This window comes from Xiphophorus maculatus, chromosome 1 (genome assembly GCF_002775205.1).
Source record: "Xiphophorus maculatus strain JP 163 A chromosome 1, X_maculatus-5.0-male, whole genome shotgun sequence".
NCBI lineage: Eukaryota > Metazoa > Chordata > Actinopteri > Cyprinodontiformes > Poeciliidae > Xiphophorus > Xiphophorus maculatus.
In genome coordinates, this window is record NC_036443.1 from 29,933,468 (window position 1) to 29,946,579 (window position 13,112).

Consider the following 13,112-nt stretch of genomic DNA (forward strand, 5'->3'; position numbering starts at 1 on the left):
GAAGCTTCATTCTTTCTGTCTGTCATCCGTCCATTCTTCTTCTTTCCTTCCTTCCTTCCTTTCTTTCCTTCCTTCCTTCCTTCGTTCCTTCCTTCCTTTCTCCTTTCTTCTTCCTTCCTTCCTTCCTTCTTCTTCCTTCTTTCTTTCTTCCTTCCTTCTTTCCTTCTCTTCCTTCTTTCCTTCCTTCCTTCTTCTTCCTTTCTTCCTTCTTTCCTTCCTTCCTTTCTTTCTTCCTTCTTTCCTTCCTTCCTTCTTTCTTCCTTCTTTCCTTCCTTCCTTTCTTTCTTCCTTCTTTCCTTCCTTCCTTTCTTTCTTCCTTCTTTCCTTCCTTCCTTCCTTTCTTCCTTCCTTCCTTCCTTCTTCCTTCTTTCCTTCCTTCCTTTCTTCCTTCTTTCCTTCCTTCCTTTCTTTCTTCCTTCTTCCTTCCTTCTTTCTTCTTCCTTTCCTTTCCTTCCTTCTTCTCTTCTTTCCTTCCTTCCTTTCTTTCTTCCTTCTTTCCTTCCTTCCTTTCTTTCTTCCTTCTTTCCTTCCTTCCTTCCTTTCTTCCTTCTTTCCTTCCTTCCTTCCTTCTTTCCTTCCTTCCTTCCTTTCTTCCTTCTTTCCTTCCTTCCTTTCTTTCTTCCTTCTTTCCTTCCTTCCTTCTTTCTTCCTTCTTTCCTTCCTTCCTTCCTTTCTTCCTTCTTTCCTTCCTTCCTTCCTTCCTTCTTTCCTTCCTTCCTTCCTTTCTTCCTTCTTTCCTTCCTTCCTTCCTTCCTTCCTTCCTCTCCATCCAGACCAAACTGAAGTTAAAGTTTCAGTTTGGTCAAATTACTTTCAGGATATTAAAATCATAATGATTCATTTATTTTTATCTCATAGATCTGTTAATAAATATCAGATTCTGTTTGTCGGTTCTGATGTTCTGTTGTCTGGTTCTGTTCTCCTGTCTGGTCCGGTTCTGTTATTTGGTTCTGTTCTGTTGTCCGGTTTTGTTGTCCGGTTCTGTTATCCGGTTTTGTTTCTGCCGCCTCTCTCTCAGTCTGTGTTTGTGTTTCCGAGCAGCCTGCCAGTGTTCGGGTCCTGGCTGCCTGGACGGGTCATGTGACCTGGTGACTGGCCATGGAATGTGCCGGAGCGGTTTCCATGGTTACCATTGTGACCAGTGCGCGCCTGGTTACTTCAACTACCCCCTCTGCCAACGTGGGTTGCCTCCTCCTCCCGGGACCTTTGTGCTTTTTTTTTGACTCTGAATGTTGCCCGACTCAAATTTTCACTCATTAGTTGATTACATAAAAATAAATCTATTTTATTTATTTTAAAAAATAATTAGTAATTCAGTTCTTGTTCTCTTAATTTCCGTTACATTTACCCTAAAATTTCCAACCTTGTCTAACTGAGTAAATGAAAAGACTGATAAGGTCAAACAAAATCAAAAACTTCATCACTGTTATGTTTTTATTTTTGGATGTTGTTTGTGTGTCAGATTTAGAGGCGTACCAGAAACACACAAACACAAAGGTTCCGCCTCTGAGTCTATATGATCATTTAATCAAAATGAATGTGTTAAAGTCACAGCCTTGGCTTAAAATAAATTAAATGTCATTATTTATTTTGTTAAGTTGGATAAATGCATTGAAATATTATAAATCAACATAACATTCAGTGAAGATATTTTAAAAATGCATACATTTTGGACTACCTCCTTTTCTTCTGCCCATTCGGCCACTGCAGCATCTTTAGTTGGACGCTCCCTGACCTCTGACCTCTCTCTGCAGTGTGCGGTTGCAGCACAGTCGGCTCTCTCCCTGAGCGCTGCGACGCTTCGGGTCGCTGCCTCTGCAGGCCAGAGTTTCAGGGTCCGCGCTGCGAACAGTGCAGATCTGGGTTCCACTCCTTCCCCAACTGTCAAGGTAACCAGCCTCAGACCGGACCCAATCTATCTGTTCTGGTTCTACCGCACATATGGAAGCACTTCATCTGAGGCTAGACTTTATGGAGTGGCACAGTGCTTCATAAAGAACAGGTTTTTTTGTTAGAGTAGGTGGGAAAAACAAAAAGAGAAATGTGAAAATATGAGACAGGTCTAGTTCAAGGGTTATGAAAAACAAAATGGCGGCTCCCAGAGTTTGCTTACTCAGCTGCTGAAACCAGAAGGTTTTTAATAAATGAGCCATAAAGGGAAAGAAGTCAGCTTTTTTAACACATCAACTACAGGACGGGATTCAGCAACAATAACTTCAGTTAAAGCCTGTGGAGAATCTGACAGCAAGGTCAGATTCATTTTGGGACTTTGTTGATTAATTTAAAAAAAAAAAAAGTTAAAATATCTTTATACATTGTACCTTATATGTGATTAATTCAATTAAAAAGGTACTTTTTGTTTTACGATATATTTACAGAGTTGATAAAATATGCGGTCAGATAATCATCAATTATCTCCACACACAATCAACACTCAAGATGTAAAATAAAATCAAATAAAATTCAGCTAAACAGAAAAAAAGTACAAATGCATAAAGAAAACTTTGTGTATTAATATACAGATAAAACAGTTTCAATCATTCAACTCTAAAGCCTAAATAAAGTATCACTCTCTTATTAAAAAATATTAGATGTATGAATTAATGTTAATCTTATTACATGTTTTTCTTTTATTTTGTTCCATTCCACTCATTCATTTCAACTTTGTTACTTTCCAAAAATGAATAACAATATTAATAGTACATGTTATTTATAGGCATCTTTCTTGACACCTCTGGACAAAATACAGAAAATAAATTAAAAGATACAACATGAAAATAATAAAATCAATTGAACAGGAAGCGCAGAGGGCAGCAGATAGAAAAAGCAGTTTTAAAATGTTTTATGAATCTCAAAGGAAAGTTACATTTTGTCATAACTCATCATCCAAATATCTTCAGATTGAATTTTGGCACCTTTTGACCTCCCTAATGAAACAGTCTAATATAAATGTTTGTTTCTTTGTATTGAAGTTTAAACATTTTTTATTTTTCCCAGAATGCTCCTGTGATCCTCGCACCTCATTCGGTACCAGCTGCACCGTGTCGGGTATCTGCCACTGCCGACCCAATTACGGCGGCGCGTCATGTGACCAGTGCTCCCCCGGTTACTATGGCTACCCGAGCTGCACGCGTAAGTCAGAAAAACACAACCTAAAATCAAACAACTTTATTGTAGATCTATGATGGCGTGTTTGGGCCACTGTACTGTAGATGGAAAAAAAGAGAAAATTTCTGCCAGAAACTCAGATATTTTCTAATTAATCTCAGAAATTTTTGACATTTGAAATTCTGAAATTTCCCCTTTTTTGTAGAAAATGTTTGACATTAATGTTAAAATTGCAACATTTTGACATTAACCTTATCATGACTCGGAGTTTATAAATTTGATCCTTTTTAGATTTTGCGTGTTTGTTGTATTAAAAGAAAATCATCTAATTTTTAGTTCCTTTTAGACGCCATTGAATAACAGGATTTGGGCCAATTCTTCAAAAATCTTTTTATATTTAGTGAACTTTAGGAGGGAATAGAAGCTAATGTAAATGCAGCAAAGTTGTCTTTTCAGTAAAAGTCTCTGGATAGATTTGGTTTTTGTTAAGACTTGGTTATGAAAAGATGAATATTTACATTTCCTGTGTAAGAAGACAATATTAGTCATTTTTACCATGATTACAAATTATAAGTTTCCATCTGCATCTATACGGGCAAAATTTGGATCCTTTCTGAATTGCAGTTGAGGGCCGCACAAAATTAGTTTGAGGGTCACAAATGGCCCCCGGGCCTCATTTTGGACACCGCTGATTGAAAGCATGATGTGACTGTGTGTTTCCGTCTGCAGCCTGCCAGTGTTCCCCCGCCGGGTCGCGGTTCTCCACCTGCGACCAGCAGACGGGGCGCTGCGCCTGCCTGCCCGGCGTGGGCGGCCTGCGGTGCGACAGCTGCGCACACGGTTCCTACGGCTTCCCCAACTGCCAAGGTAATAAAACGGAAAAAATAATTACCGCCTGCAACCCGACAACAAACATCTTACTACTGGAGGTGGAAATATTACAGTACAAAAGCGGATCTGTTATGCTAAATTTCACAATTTACTTGTTTTTGTACTTCAGTTTGAATTGGAGCCTTACATAAATTATAACATGTCAAAACTCCCTGTTTTGCTCCCTGTTTTCTTTGCTCCTGCCAGCTGGTACCTGCCACCCAGCCGGATCCGTTCAGTACGTTGTGCTGCCGCCTGTTGTAAGTCCTGCTTGCTTTTTCTCTCATGCTTTCCAAAGCTTTACATTTTTAACAGTTTTAATTTAAAGCTACAGTCTGTAACTTTAAGAGGAATATGGTTTTTACATTTTTGTTAAAAGTGTCACCGTATCACGTTTATGAGACGTATAAACACCTCCTCCCTGAGCTGCTTCTGCTGTCTGAAGAAATGAACCAAAAACAGCCAATCAGAGCCAAGAGGAGGGGCTTAGCGCTGTCAATCAAACTCGTGTACTCGCTGCTGTGTTAATGGCGGAGAAACAACTTACCATTACAGAAAAAAACACTTTATCCGCCGATATAGGTAGCTATGCTAACAAGCCTTAGCATTCACGACAGGCTATGCAAGATTGTGATTGGCAGCGCTAAGACCCGCCTCCAGGCTCTGACTGGTTGTTTCTAGTTAGCACTGGGATAAGACAGAGTAGCTAAATTTTTTTCACCGACTGTCACAACATGATGACAGCTTCGGCAAATATGGAGAAACAATATGTATTATAATCGTTAGATACTGCAGCTTTAATGGACTCTAATTGGTGCCTGCAGGGTGAGTGTGAGTGCCGGCTTCATGTGGAGGGCCCGGCGTGCGACAGATGTAAACCTCTGTACTGGAATCTCTCCCCTGATGCCGCTGATGGATGCTCCAGTAGGAAATCTCACACTTTCCTCATTTCTACGGATGCAGACCGTAGATCTAACAGCTGTCTGGTTTCTCCTGCAGACTGTGAGTGCAACATCGCTGGGACGCTGAGTGGGGTTGCAGAATGTGTACAGGTGAAATAAACATTTCTTACTCCTCTGAAAGCATCTCTACACCAGCTGGAGAAGCTGATAGCTGTGAAATATAAGTCTAACTCATCTTTCAAACACGTTATAAATCATTATAACTATTTATTATGCATTTATTAAGTGTGAGAAGGAGACAAAATCAACTGGTTTCTTACTAAATAGTGAACCAACTCTGTTCACTTATATATATTTTATCTGGAGTTGAGCATTTCAGACGACTTTGTAAGAACAATAAACATTCGTAGACCATTTTTATCATCTAGTCTTCTTCTCTCCCTTAATTAATGCATAATACAAGTTATTAATGAGTTATAAAATGTTTGTACATGAATTTCTAACATTAATTATTTCTTAGGTGAAACTTTCACTTATATCAAGACATTTTCACAATCTGCCTGTGGAACTAGAACTTTTTCATCAATATTAAGTAATTATTTACTTAAAACAAGCTACTGGATCTTACTGAAAAGTGTCTTAGAAGTAAATTTTGTCTTATTTTAAGTGTAACAAAATATTTGCAGTAGAAACCAGACCAAAAATACCTGGTGAAATTGTATGTTTTTCCAATTAATTTTAAATAATATCGTCAATAACATAAATTTCCTCTGGAAGATTTTACTTCCTGATGAGATGGATGTAAGAAATAGTTCATGTCTTTGGTATACATTTATGTTTTTTTCCATTTTGTATATATTTACTGTATTTTTGTGTTTGGCAGGAAACTGGAGAGTGTCACTGTAAGCCCGGCGTCTGCAGTGGAACATGCTCCACTTGCAAACAGGGTTTCTACAACCTGCAGACTCACAGTTACTTCGGCTGCCAGGGTGAAGTAATCCTGATGGATTTAAATGTCTGTTCTTCTACATTAGCTGGTCGCTAATGTGCATTGGTGTTTTCCAGGTTGCCAGTGTGACATCGGAGGCTCAGTGGGTCAGTTTTGTGGCCAACAAAACGGTCAGTGTGACTGCAGACCCAACGTGGAGGGACCAAGGTGTAACCAGTGAGTCTAACACACCTGGCAGAACTGCATTTCTTTTTCATAAATGCAGAAATATCCTCATCTTTACCTCAACTGTGACTCTCTTTATGAAGCATCTCAACATAAGACACTAACTCTTAAATGTGTGTTGTACATAAAAGAAAAAGGAAGCAGGGCTTTGTTACTAATTGGCAACACGACAAGTGGAAGACAAGGCCAGGAAAAAGATTTAATTCAAAAATTATAAAGAGGGAAGTTCTGTATGATGGCGGCCATTGTAGATAGAAGAAAAAATAGGAGTAAATTTATGCCTGTCATAGTTATGCTAGCTTGACTATGCAAACTTAACATGTAGATGTGCTGCAGAATTTGGTGTGTTTCCGATCAGTAAAAAAAACAACAACCCAGTAGAGCTGTTGTCAGATGGTTGCCATGGCAACTGGTCTATGTGGAGATACAAAGACCCTGAAAAAAGACAAATAAAAGTGACTTTTTTTACTTGGATAAAAAAGAAGGTCCTCTTTTTGCCATCCAGCAATTGCGCACATGCACCAAACTTCTGGAGGTGAACGGTAACATCCAGCATGTCTTCACGGTTGGTTGTTTGTGTCGTTTGCCTGCAGGCCTCGTCTGGATCATTACTTCCCGGATCTGCACCATTTGAAGTTTGAGATAGAGGAGGGAACCATGCTGGACGGCCGGCCGGTGAGATTCGGTTACAACCTCCTGGAGTTCCCAGAATTCAGCTGGAGAGGTTACGCTCAGATGTCCCAGATCCAGGTGGGGTCAGCATTCAATGTACCTGCACAATACTGACTTCATTTGTCTTATTAAAAACTATATTATATGTAGAGATATGTAGATGACTGTGGCCCCTCTTTCTTTTTCTTTCATGAATGAACAATGTTGGACATTTCTCTTTGGTAGAATCATACAGTGAAAAACATTTCATTTGTGGTTTTCTTATGAATTGAGCCTGATGATCATCAATCGTCCATGTTTTTAGGGAAATATATTTATCAATACCTTTCTGGGGGGCAAAAATTAAAAAGTAAGCCTGTCAAGATAACAAATTTGGCTGGACGATAAATTGTCCCAGAAATTATTGTGATAAACGATAATATTGTTGTTTTGAGACCGTTTTCAAGTAATACAATGCTAATGACATAATAATGCAAGAACACATTCTCAAAGTTGGATTAACTTTAAATCCTAATGAACATTTAACCCTGGGACTGGAAAACATTTTAAATATCCAAAATAAATAAACAAAAAAACAGAAACAATAAATAAAATGGACAGAAATTGTCCTTCATCAGAAGGGAAAGTTGAGACCAAAACACCAAACTGTAGACTTTTGTCATCCAGTTTTTGGTGGAAAGAGAGAGACAGAGGAAAAATGGAAATGATTGAGTTTGTATTCATTTATCATGTGATTTATTGATTTATTGGTTATTGGTTACTGCGAAGCCCTAATCACCAAAGAGAAATGTGCTGATTTGAATAAAGGATGTTTGGTATTAAAGGTGATGGTATCAAACTTTTCTTTTGGTCAATGGTGATTTCTCTGTGAATTATTCCTCTTTCCTTTGTTATTTTTCGTTTTCTTCCTCTCTCTCGGGTCGTTTTGCTTTCTAACTTTTGGCTCCTCTGTTTTTCTGTCCCATCTTTTCGTCTTTCCTGGTTCTCCGTTTCCTTGGCAGTCCAAAGTTTTGGTGTCGGTGTTTGTCACCTCTCCGGACCTTTTCCGTGTGGCGCTTCGCTATAGCAACAGGGCCGGTTCTGCTGTCTGGGGCAGAGTGTCGGTCATAGAGGACGGCAGGAGTTACTACTGTGGTAACTGTGAGTGAGAATGAGGGGAAAAACTGCATTTTTTTCTGTCTTTTTGTTCACTTAATATATTTGGAAAAGGAGGTGGTGGATCTGAACCTCTCGTTTTCTCTAAATAATGTTTCTAAGCTCATTTATTCATCTGGACTTTGATTTTATGCCCTGACGAGTTCAAACGTTTTGCCCTCTGGGCCAAAAGGGGCAAATTTTGATTACTGGTGGACCAAAAGATGTATTAAATTAAAAATTTAACATTTAGTTTGAGAGGTTTATCTTCCTGCTTAACAACAAACATTTATTTATTTTTACAAAATTTGTTTATCATTAAAGATTTTTAAAAATTCCATATTTTTGGGGGTGAAAAGGAAAATTCAGACTGGAGGCAGACCACAAAGTTCATTAGATTAAAAATTTATAAATGACTTGATTATTTCTGCTTATTACTTTTTAAAAATATGTTTTTTTGTTTATCTTTAGAGATTCAGAACATAAAAAGAACTTTGAATTGTTCACTTATTAAAAGAAAAACAATTTCCGCATTTTGGGGCGTAAACAGGCAACTTCAGACTAGTGGAAATTCATTAAATTAAAAATGTAAAATTTTGTTTGGAATTTCTTAATTTCAAGGGCCACAAATGGAACCCGATCCACCTTTTAACAAACACTTTAACAAAATCTCAACGACCAGCTAACTTGAAGTTCTTGTCTTCATACATGCAACCAGAAATGAAAATATTAGTCTCTTAACTCTCTTCTTGTCTTCCTTGTTCATCCCAATCATAACTTTTGTAATTATTCTTCCCAGGTGAAACAATGGGAAAAAACAAATATGTGAACACTGATGCAGAGATCAGCTCATTTAAACAGCTGCTCTAATGATCTGTCAGAGTTGATGTGTCTGTTGCTTTTTTATTTTAAACTGAACCGAAATATTAAATTCTGCAGCACATCTACATGTTACGTTTGTCATAGTCAAGCTAGCATAACCGACCTACATCCCTCTCCCTCACCAGTTTTAGTTCAATTTTTTTTAAATCCTGTTATTTAGTTGTTCAAGTGTTGACAATTAGTAGCAAACACTATTTTTTTTTATGCGTCACACACACATTTAAGGTTATGTTGACAGCTAAAACCAATGCTAGCCATGGTCAGCTAGCAGTTTTGGAATGTAGACGTCACATTGCGACGTGTTTATAATGTTTTTGCAGAATCAAAAAGCTGTAATTGTAGCAAAACTCTAGTGGAGAAACATCATCGTTCCTGTCTGTCTTTCCCACCTGTCCCGTCAGACGGAGGTCGTTTGTTTGCAGCGGTGGTGGTGGTGACTTCTCTTTCTGTCTTTAAGCTCCGTATATTTTCCTCTTCAGGGCCACAGATCAGTAGATATGTCAGCGTGTAAGACTTACATATTTTCTCTCTCGCCTCGGACCCGGTCCTGGTAGACTGCGGTGAAGCTCCAGGTTTATGTGAGCGAGGCAGACGTCTATCTGACTCGATTCATCCTCAGATATGTCAATACTGAGGGAGTCACCTCCAGCGGTAAAATAACAGCCTATCAGGCCAACCGCAGAGGTACGTCCCACCCAACACTGCAAAAACACGGAATCTAACCAACGCTTTTTGGTCTAGCTTCCAGTGCAAATATCTTGGAACACTTAGAAAAAAGACAAAACTAACTTAAAAGTACATTTTCAGGAAGAAATAGTAGCTTGATATTGATGAAAAAGTTCTTGTCTCATTGGCAGATTATTTCATTTATAACAAGATATTTTTCCAGGTTATAGTGAAATATTCTGCCAATGAAACAAGAACTTTTTCATCAATATTAAAGGAATTATTTACTTATTTCCTGCTGAAAATTTACTTTTAAGTTAGTTTTGTCTCATTCAAGTGTTATAAGATATTTGCACTAGACCAGACTTGCTTGGTAAGATTTTGTGTTTTTGCAGTGAAAACAGCAGATTATCAGTTCTGTCTCTTCCTGAGTTCCTCCAACACGTCACTGATTTTTAGTTTAACTTTCTTTTGGAAAGATTTGGAAACTGATGCAGTTTTTTTCTGATGTTTGGGTTTTAAGGTTCGGAACAGTCCAAACAAATCGTCTTTGCTCCGAGTGTGCAGCCGACCTTCGTCAACGTTCCCCAGAACAGCTTTGTGGAGCCGTTCGTGCTGAACCCAGGAACCTGGACCGTCGTCATCGAAGCGGAGGGGATCTCCCTGGTAACAGGAACACCTGCAGTGTCGTCTGAACCCTGGATCTGGGCTTCATTTCCCTGTTCATACTGTCATAATGACTGTTATCATTTATTTATTATAACTTGTTGTCTTGTTGTAAATTTAAATATTTTATTTTTTTCTTACCTTTTCTCTCCTTTTTCTTTTTTTGCTTTTTTCATTTAAGATATCTTTTCTAAACATCTTTTGTTACTTTTGTCTTTAATTTCTTTCCTGTTCTTTTACAGTTTATATTTTCTTTCTATTTCCTTAAATTTTGTTTCTGTTTTTTAATTTTCTCTTTTTTTATCTATTTATTTTTTGCTTACTTTTTTCATAGAATAATTTTTTCTATATTTCTTTTCTTTTTGCATTTTTTCTTTATTTTTTCCTGTTTTTCTTCCGTCTTATTTTCTGTTTTTACCTTTGTCGTTTGTTTTTCTTTTCTCTTAATTTTTTGTATTTAAATTTTTTTTTTTCTCCTTTTTTTCCCACAATTTTTTCAGCCACTTCATTCTGTTTAGAGGCTTCAACACAGTTTATTGAAGTTAATAATAGTAATGATAAAAGTTATATTTTTACAGAAGTTTTTGTATTTGCAGGATTTTGACTGGATTTATAACTAATAATACGTTTATCATTATTTTCATTGATCTTATAAAACGCACCACTGAATATTGCAATGATATTTTATCCTTATTTTCAAACTAACTGAGTTTTTTTTATTATTACTTGTCTTCCAGGACTACCTGGTGTTGCTGCCCAGTGCCTACTATGAAGCTCCCATCCTGCAGATCAGAGTTACTGAGCCCTGCACATACAGCTCTGTGCCTGAAAACAGCCAGAAGTAAATATTATTATTTGATTTTTCAAAGGATTTTGTTCAGGCAATGTCAATTTTAATGTCTTTATCACTATAAAATATTAAAATAACAAATTTTCTGTTCAAAGTTCATTATCTCTAAATTGTCTTTCTTTTAAATATGTTTGTCCAGCTGTCTGCTGTACAAGTACCTGTCTCTGGACTCTTTCCCCTCCATCTCCGGAAACGACGCCAGCTGTCGCCATGACAACCACCTGCCGCGGCCATGCCCCACCGAGAGGGTCACGCCGCGTCACCCCGACATGGCCGTCTGCAGCGGGCTGGATGTAAGACGACCGCTGGAATATCTGATTATTTCATATGTTTTAAGAGTAATTAAGTAATTAAAGCTGCAGAATGTAATCTTTATTTTAAAAAAAGTTCTTTACATGTTAAAATTATCATTACGTAGAAAATCTGTGGCTCCTTGCTAAGCTACAGTTGGTTCATCACAACACAGCATATGCAACCAATGCTGAGCTAGTTAGCATAGCCAGCAGACAAAAGGTTTTCCTGCACCGATATGCTGTTTCTCCTTTAGCACACTTACCGGCGAGTACATGAGGTTGATTGACAGCGCTAAGACCCTCCTCTTGGCTCTGATTGGTTGTTTTTGGCCAAGGAGGAGATGGAGGAGATCAACCTTTTCTCAGATTATCTGTCCCATAACAAACTGTCATGAGATGCAGACAGTTTTAACAAACATCAGAAAAAAACATATTTCTGTGAAAGTTGCACACTTCAGCATTAAAAGAGGGAAAGATGTTGTAACGGTTCGGTTCTGGTCCAGATCAGCATCGAGCTGCGGGGACGTCTGGCCTCTCCCGGAGACTACACGCTGGTGGTCGAATACTCCAGCGAAGAAGAGCTGCCGCAAACGCTGAGCGTCGCCGTCAACTCGCCTGGAGCGCCAACGCAGCGCCACCTGGTGACGCTGCTGCACTGCAAGTTCAGGTGAATACAAACACCTGTCCATCCGTCCGCCTCTCTGACCCACTTCCTGTTTATCTGGAACTGAACCACACAGGTATTTGATCTAGGGCTGAACCGATTAATTGTGATTAATCGACTGTTTAAATAGCTGTGAACGATTAATCGTTAACCACAGCATACAAACTCACAAAAAAGGCAAATTTCTGGGGACAAAAACAGAAAGCTGCAATTAAGCCAAAACTGTACAAAAAATATTCATTTTGCATCGAAGATGAAAACGTTTTTTCTGTAGATTTGTCCTGAAGAACACTGTAAAAACACAAAATATTACCAAGTATTTTTGGTCTAGTTTCTAGCTCAACTGTCATATTACTTTTAAAATAATCCAAAACTAACTTATAAGTTCAGCAAGCTATGGGAGCTTGTTTTAATACAATAATTCCTTAATATTGATGAAAAAGTTCCAGTTTCATTGGCAGATTATTTCACCTGTAAAATGGGAGAAATATCTTACCTGCCAGTAAGAATCAATATGGTCAGTTTTAAGGAATTATCGACTTCAAACTAGCTGCTATTTCTCGCTGAAGTTACTTGTAAGTTAGTTTTGTCTTTTTTTTTTAAGTGTACCAAGATATTTGCACTGGAAACTAAACTTAAAATGACTTGGTAAGATTTTGTGTGTTGGACTTTCTGCTTCCACCTTCACCTTTGACCCTGAATCTCTGAAGCTAATGACGGTGCAGGAAATCTTTCTTCCCAAATAAAAAACTTATTTGAAAAAGAAAATTCATCCATCATGTGGTCCTCAGTGACCATGAGGATGGAAACCAACACACAGAGCGCTGAACGTTTTGCCTGTCAGCTCCGGTTTGTTCTCGGTCGGCGGTTCTTTCATCTTCCTGTCTGCGTTCTGCAGCTTCCTGTGTCGAGTCGTGGCGGTCGACGAGCAGAACAGGGTGGCGGTTTTCTCTCTGGCCACAGACGCCGACGTCCAGCTGTCGTCGGATCGCGCCTCCTTCTTTCTGGTGAGAATTATTCTTCTGTCCCGTCACAAAAACAAAAAAATCTATGAACCATCACTGGAAGATGAAGAACCAAACTCTGGGTGTATCAGGCTCCCAGCAGCTGGATGTGGAGAGACGCCGCGACTTTCCAATGTTTACATTTTCATAATCAGAGTTGAGCAGTAAATAAGTCAAGCAGAAATGTTGATGTTTGAAATATTTTTTTATCCTTTGCCACAAACGAT

At 38.4% G+C, this 13,112-nt stretch overlaps 1 protein-coding gene across 2 annotated transcripts in view; it reads left to right on the plus strand.

Annotated features, from left to right (window-relative positions):
- lama5 (laminin subunit alpha 5) overlaps nucleotides 1-13,112 on the plus strand; it is a 92,255-nt gene that overhangs the window by 41,899 nt on the left and 37,244 nt on the right. The window contains exons 13-28 of one of the 2 annotated variants that reach the window (XM_005801930.2): nucleotides 1,042-1,179; nucleotides 1,755-1,889; nucleotides 2,998-3,132; nucleotides 3,838-3,975; nucleotides 4,186-4,238; nucleotides 4,803-4,902; nucleotides 4,978-5,030; nucleotides 5,764-5,869; nucleotides 5,946-6,045; nucleotides 6,648-6,804; nucleotides 7,728-7,866; nucleotides 9,932-10,074; nucleotides 10,812-10,915; nucleotides 11,064-11,217; nucleotides 11,721-11,884; nucleotides 12,780-12,888. In XM_005801930.2, coding sequence (XP_005801987.1) covers nucleotides 1,042-1,179; nucleotides 1,755-1,889; nucleotides 2,998-3,132; nucleotides 3,838-3,975; nucleotides 4,186-4,238; nucleotides 4,803-4,902; nucleotides 4,978-5,030; nucleotides 5,764-5,869; nucleotides 5,946-6,045; nucleotides 6,648-6,804; nucleotides 7,728-7,866; nucleotides 9,932-10,074; nucleotides 10,812-10,915; nucleotides 11,064-11,217; nucleotides 11,721-11,884; nucleotides 12,780-12,888 — 1,928 coding nt within the window. Of the gene's footprint in view, nucleotides 1-1,041; nucleotides 1,180-1,754; nucleotides 1,890-2,997; nucleotides 3,133-3,837; nucleotides 3,976-4,185; nucleotides 4,239-4,802; nucleotides 4,903-4,977; nucleotides 5,031-5,763; nucleotides 5,870-5,945; nucleotides 6,046-6,647; nucleotides 6,805-7,727; nucleotides 7,867-9,296; nucleotides 9,427-9,931; nucleotides 10,075-10,811; nucleotides 10,916-11,063; nucleotides 11,218-11,720; nucleotides 11,885-12,779; nucleotides 12,889-13,112 lie in introns of both variants that reach the window. The other variant, XM_023331222.1, reaches the window with a different exon arrangement.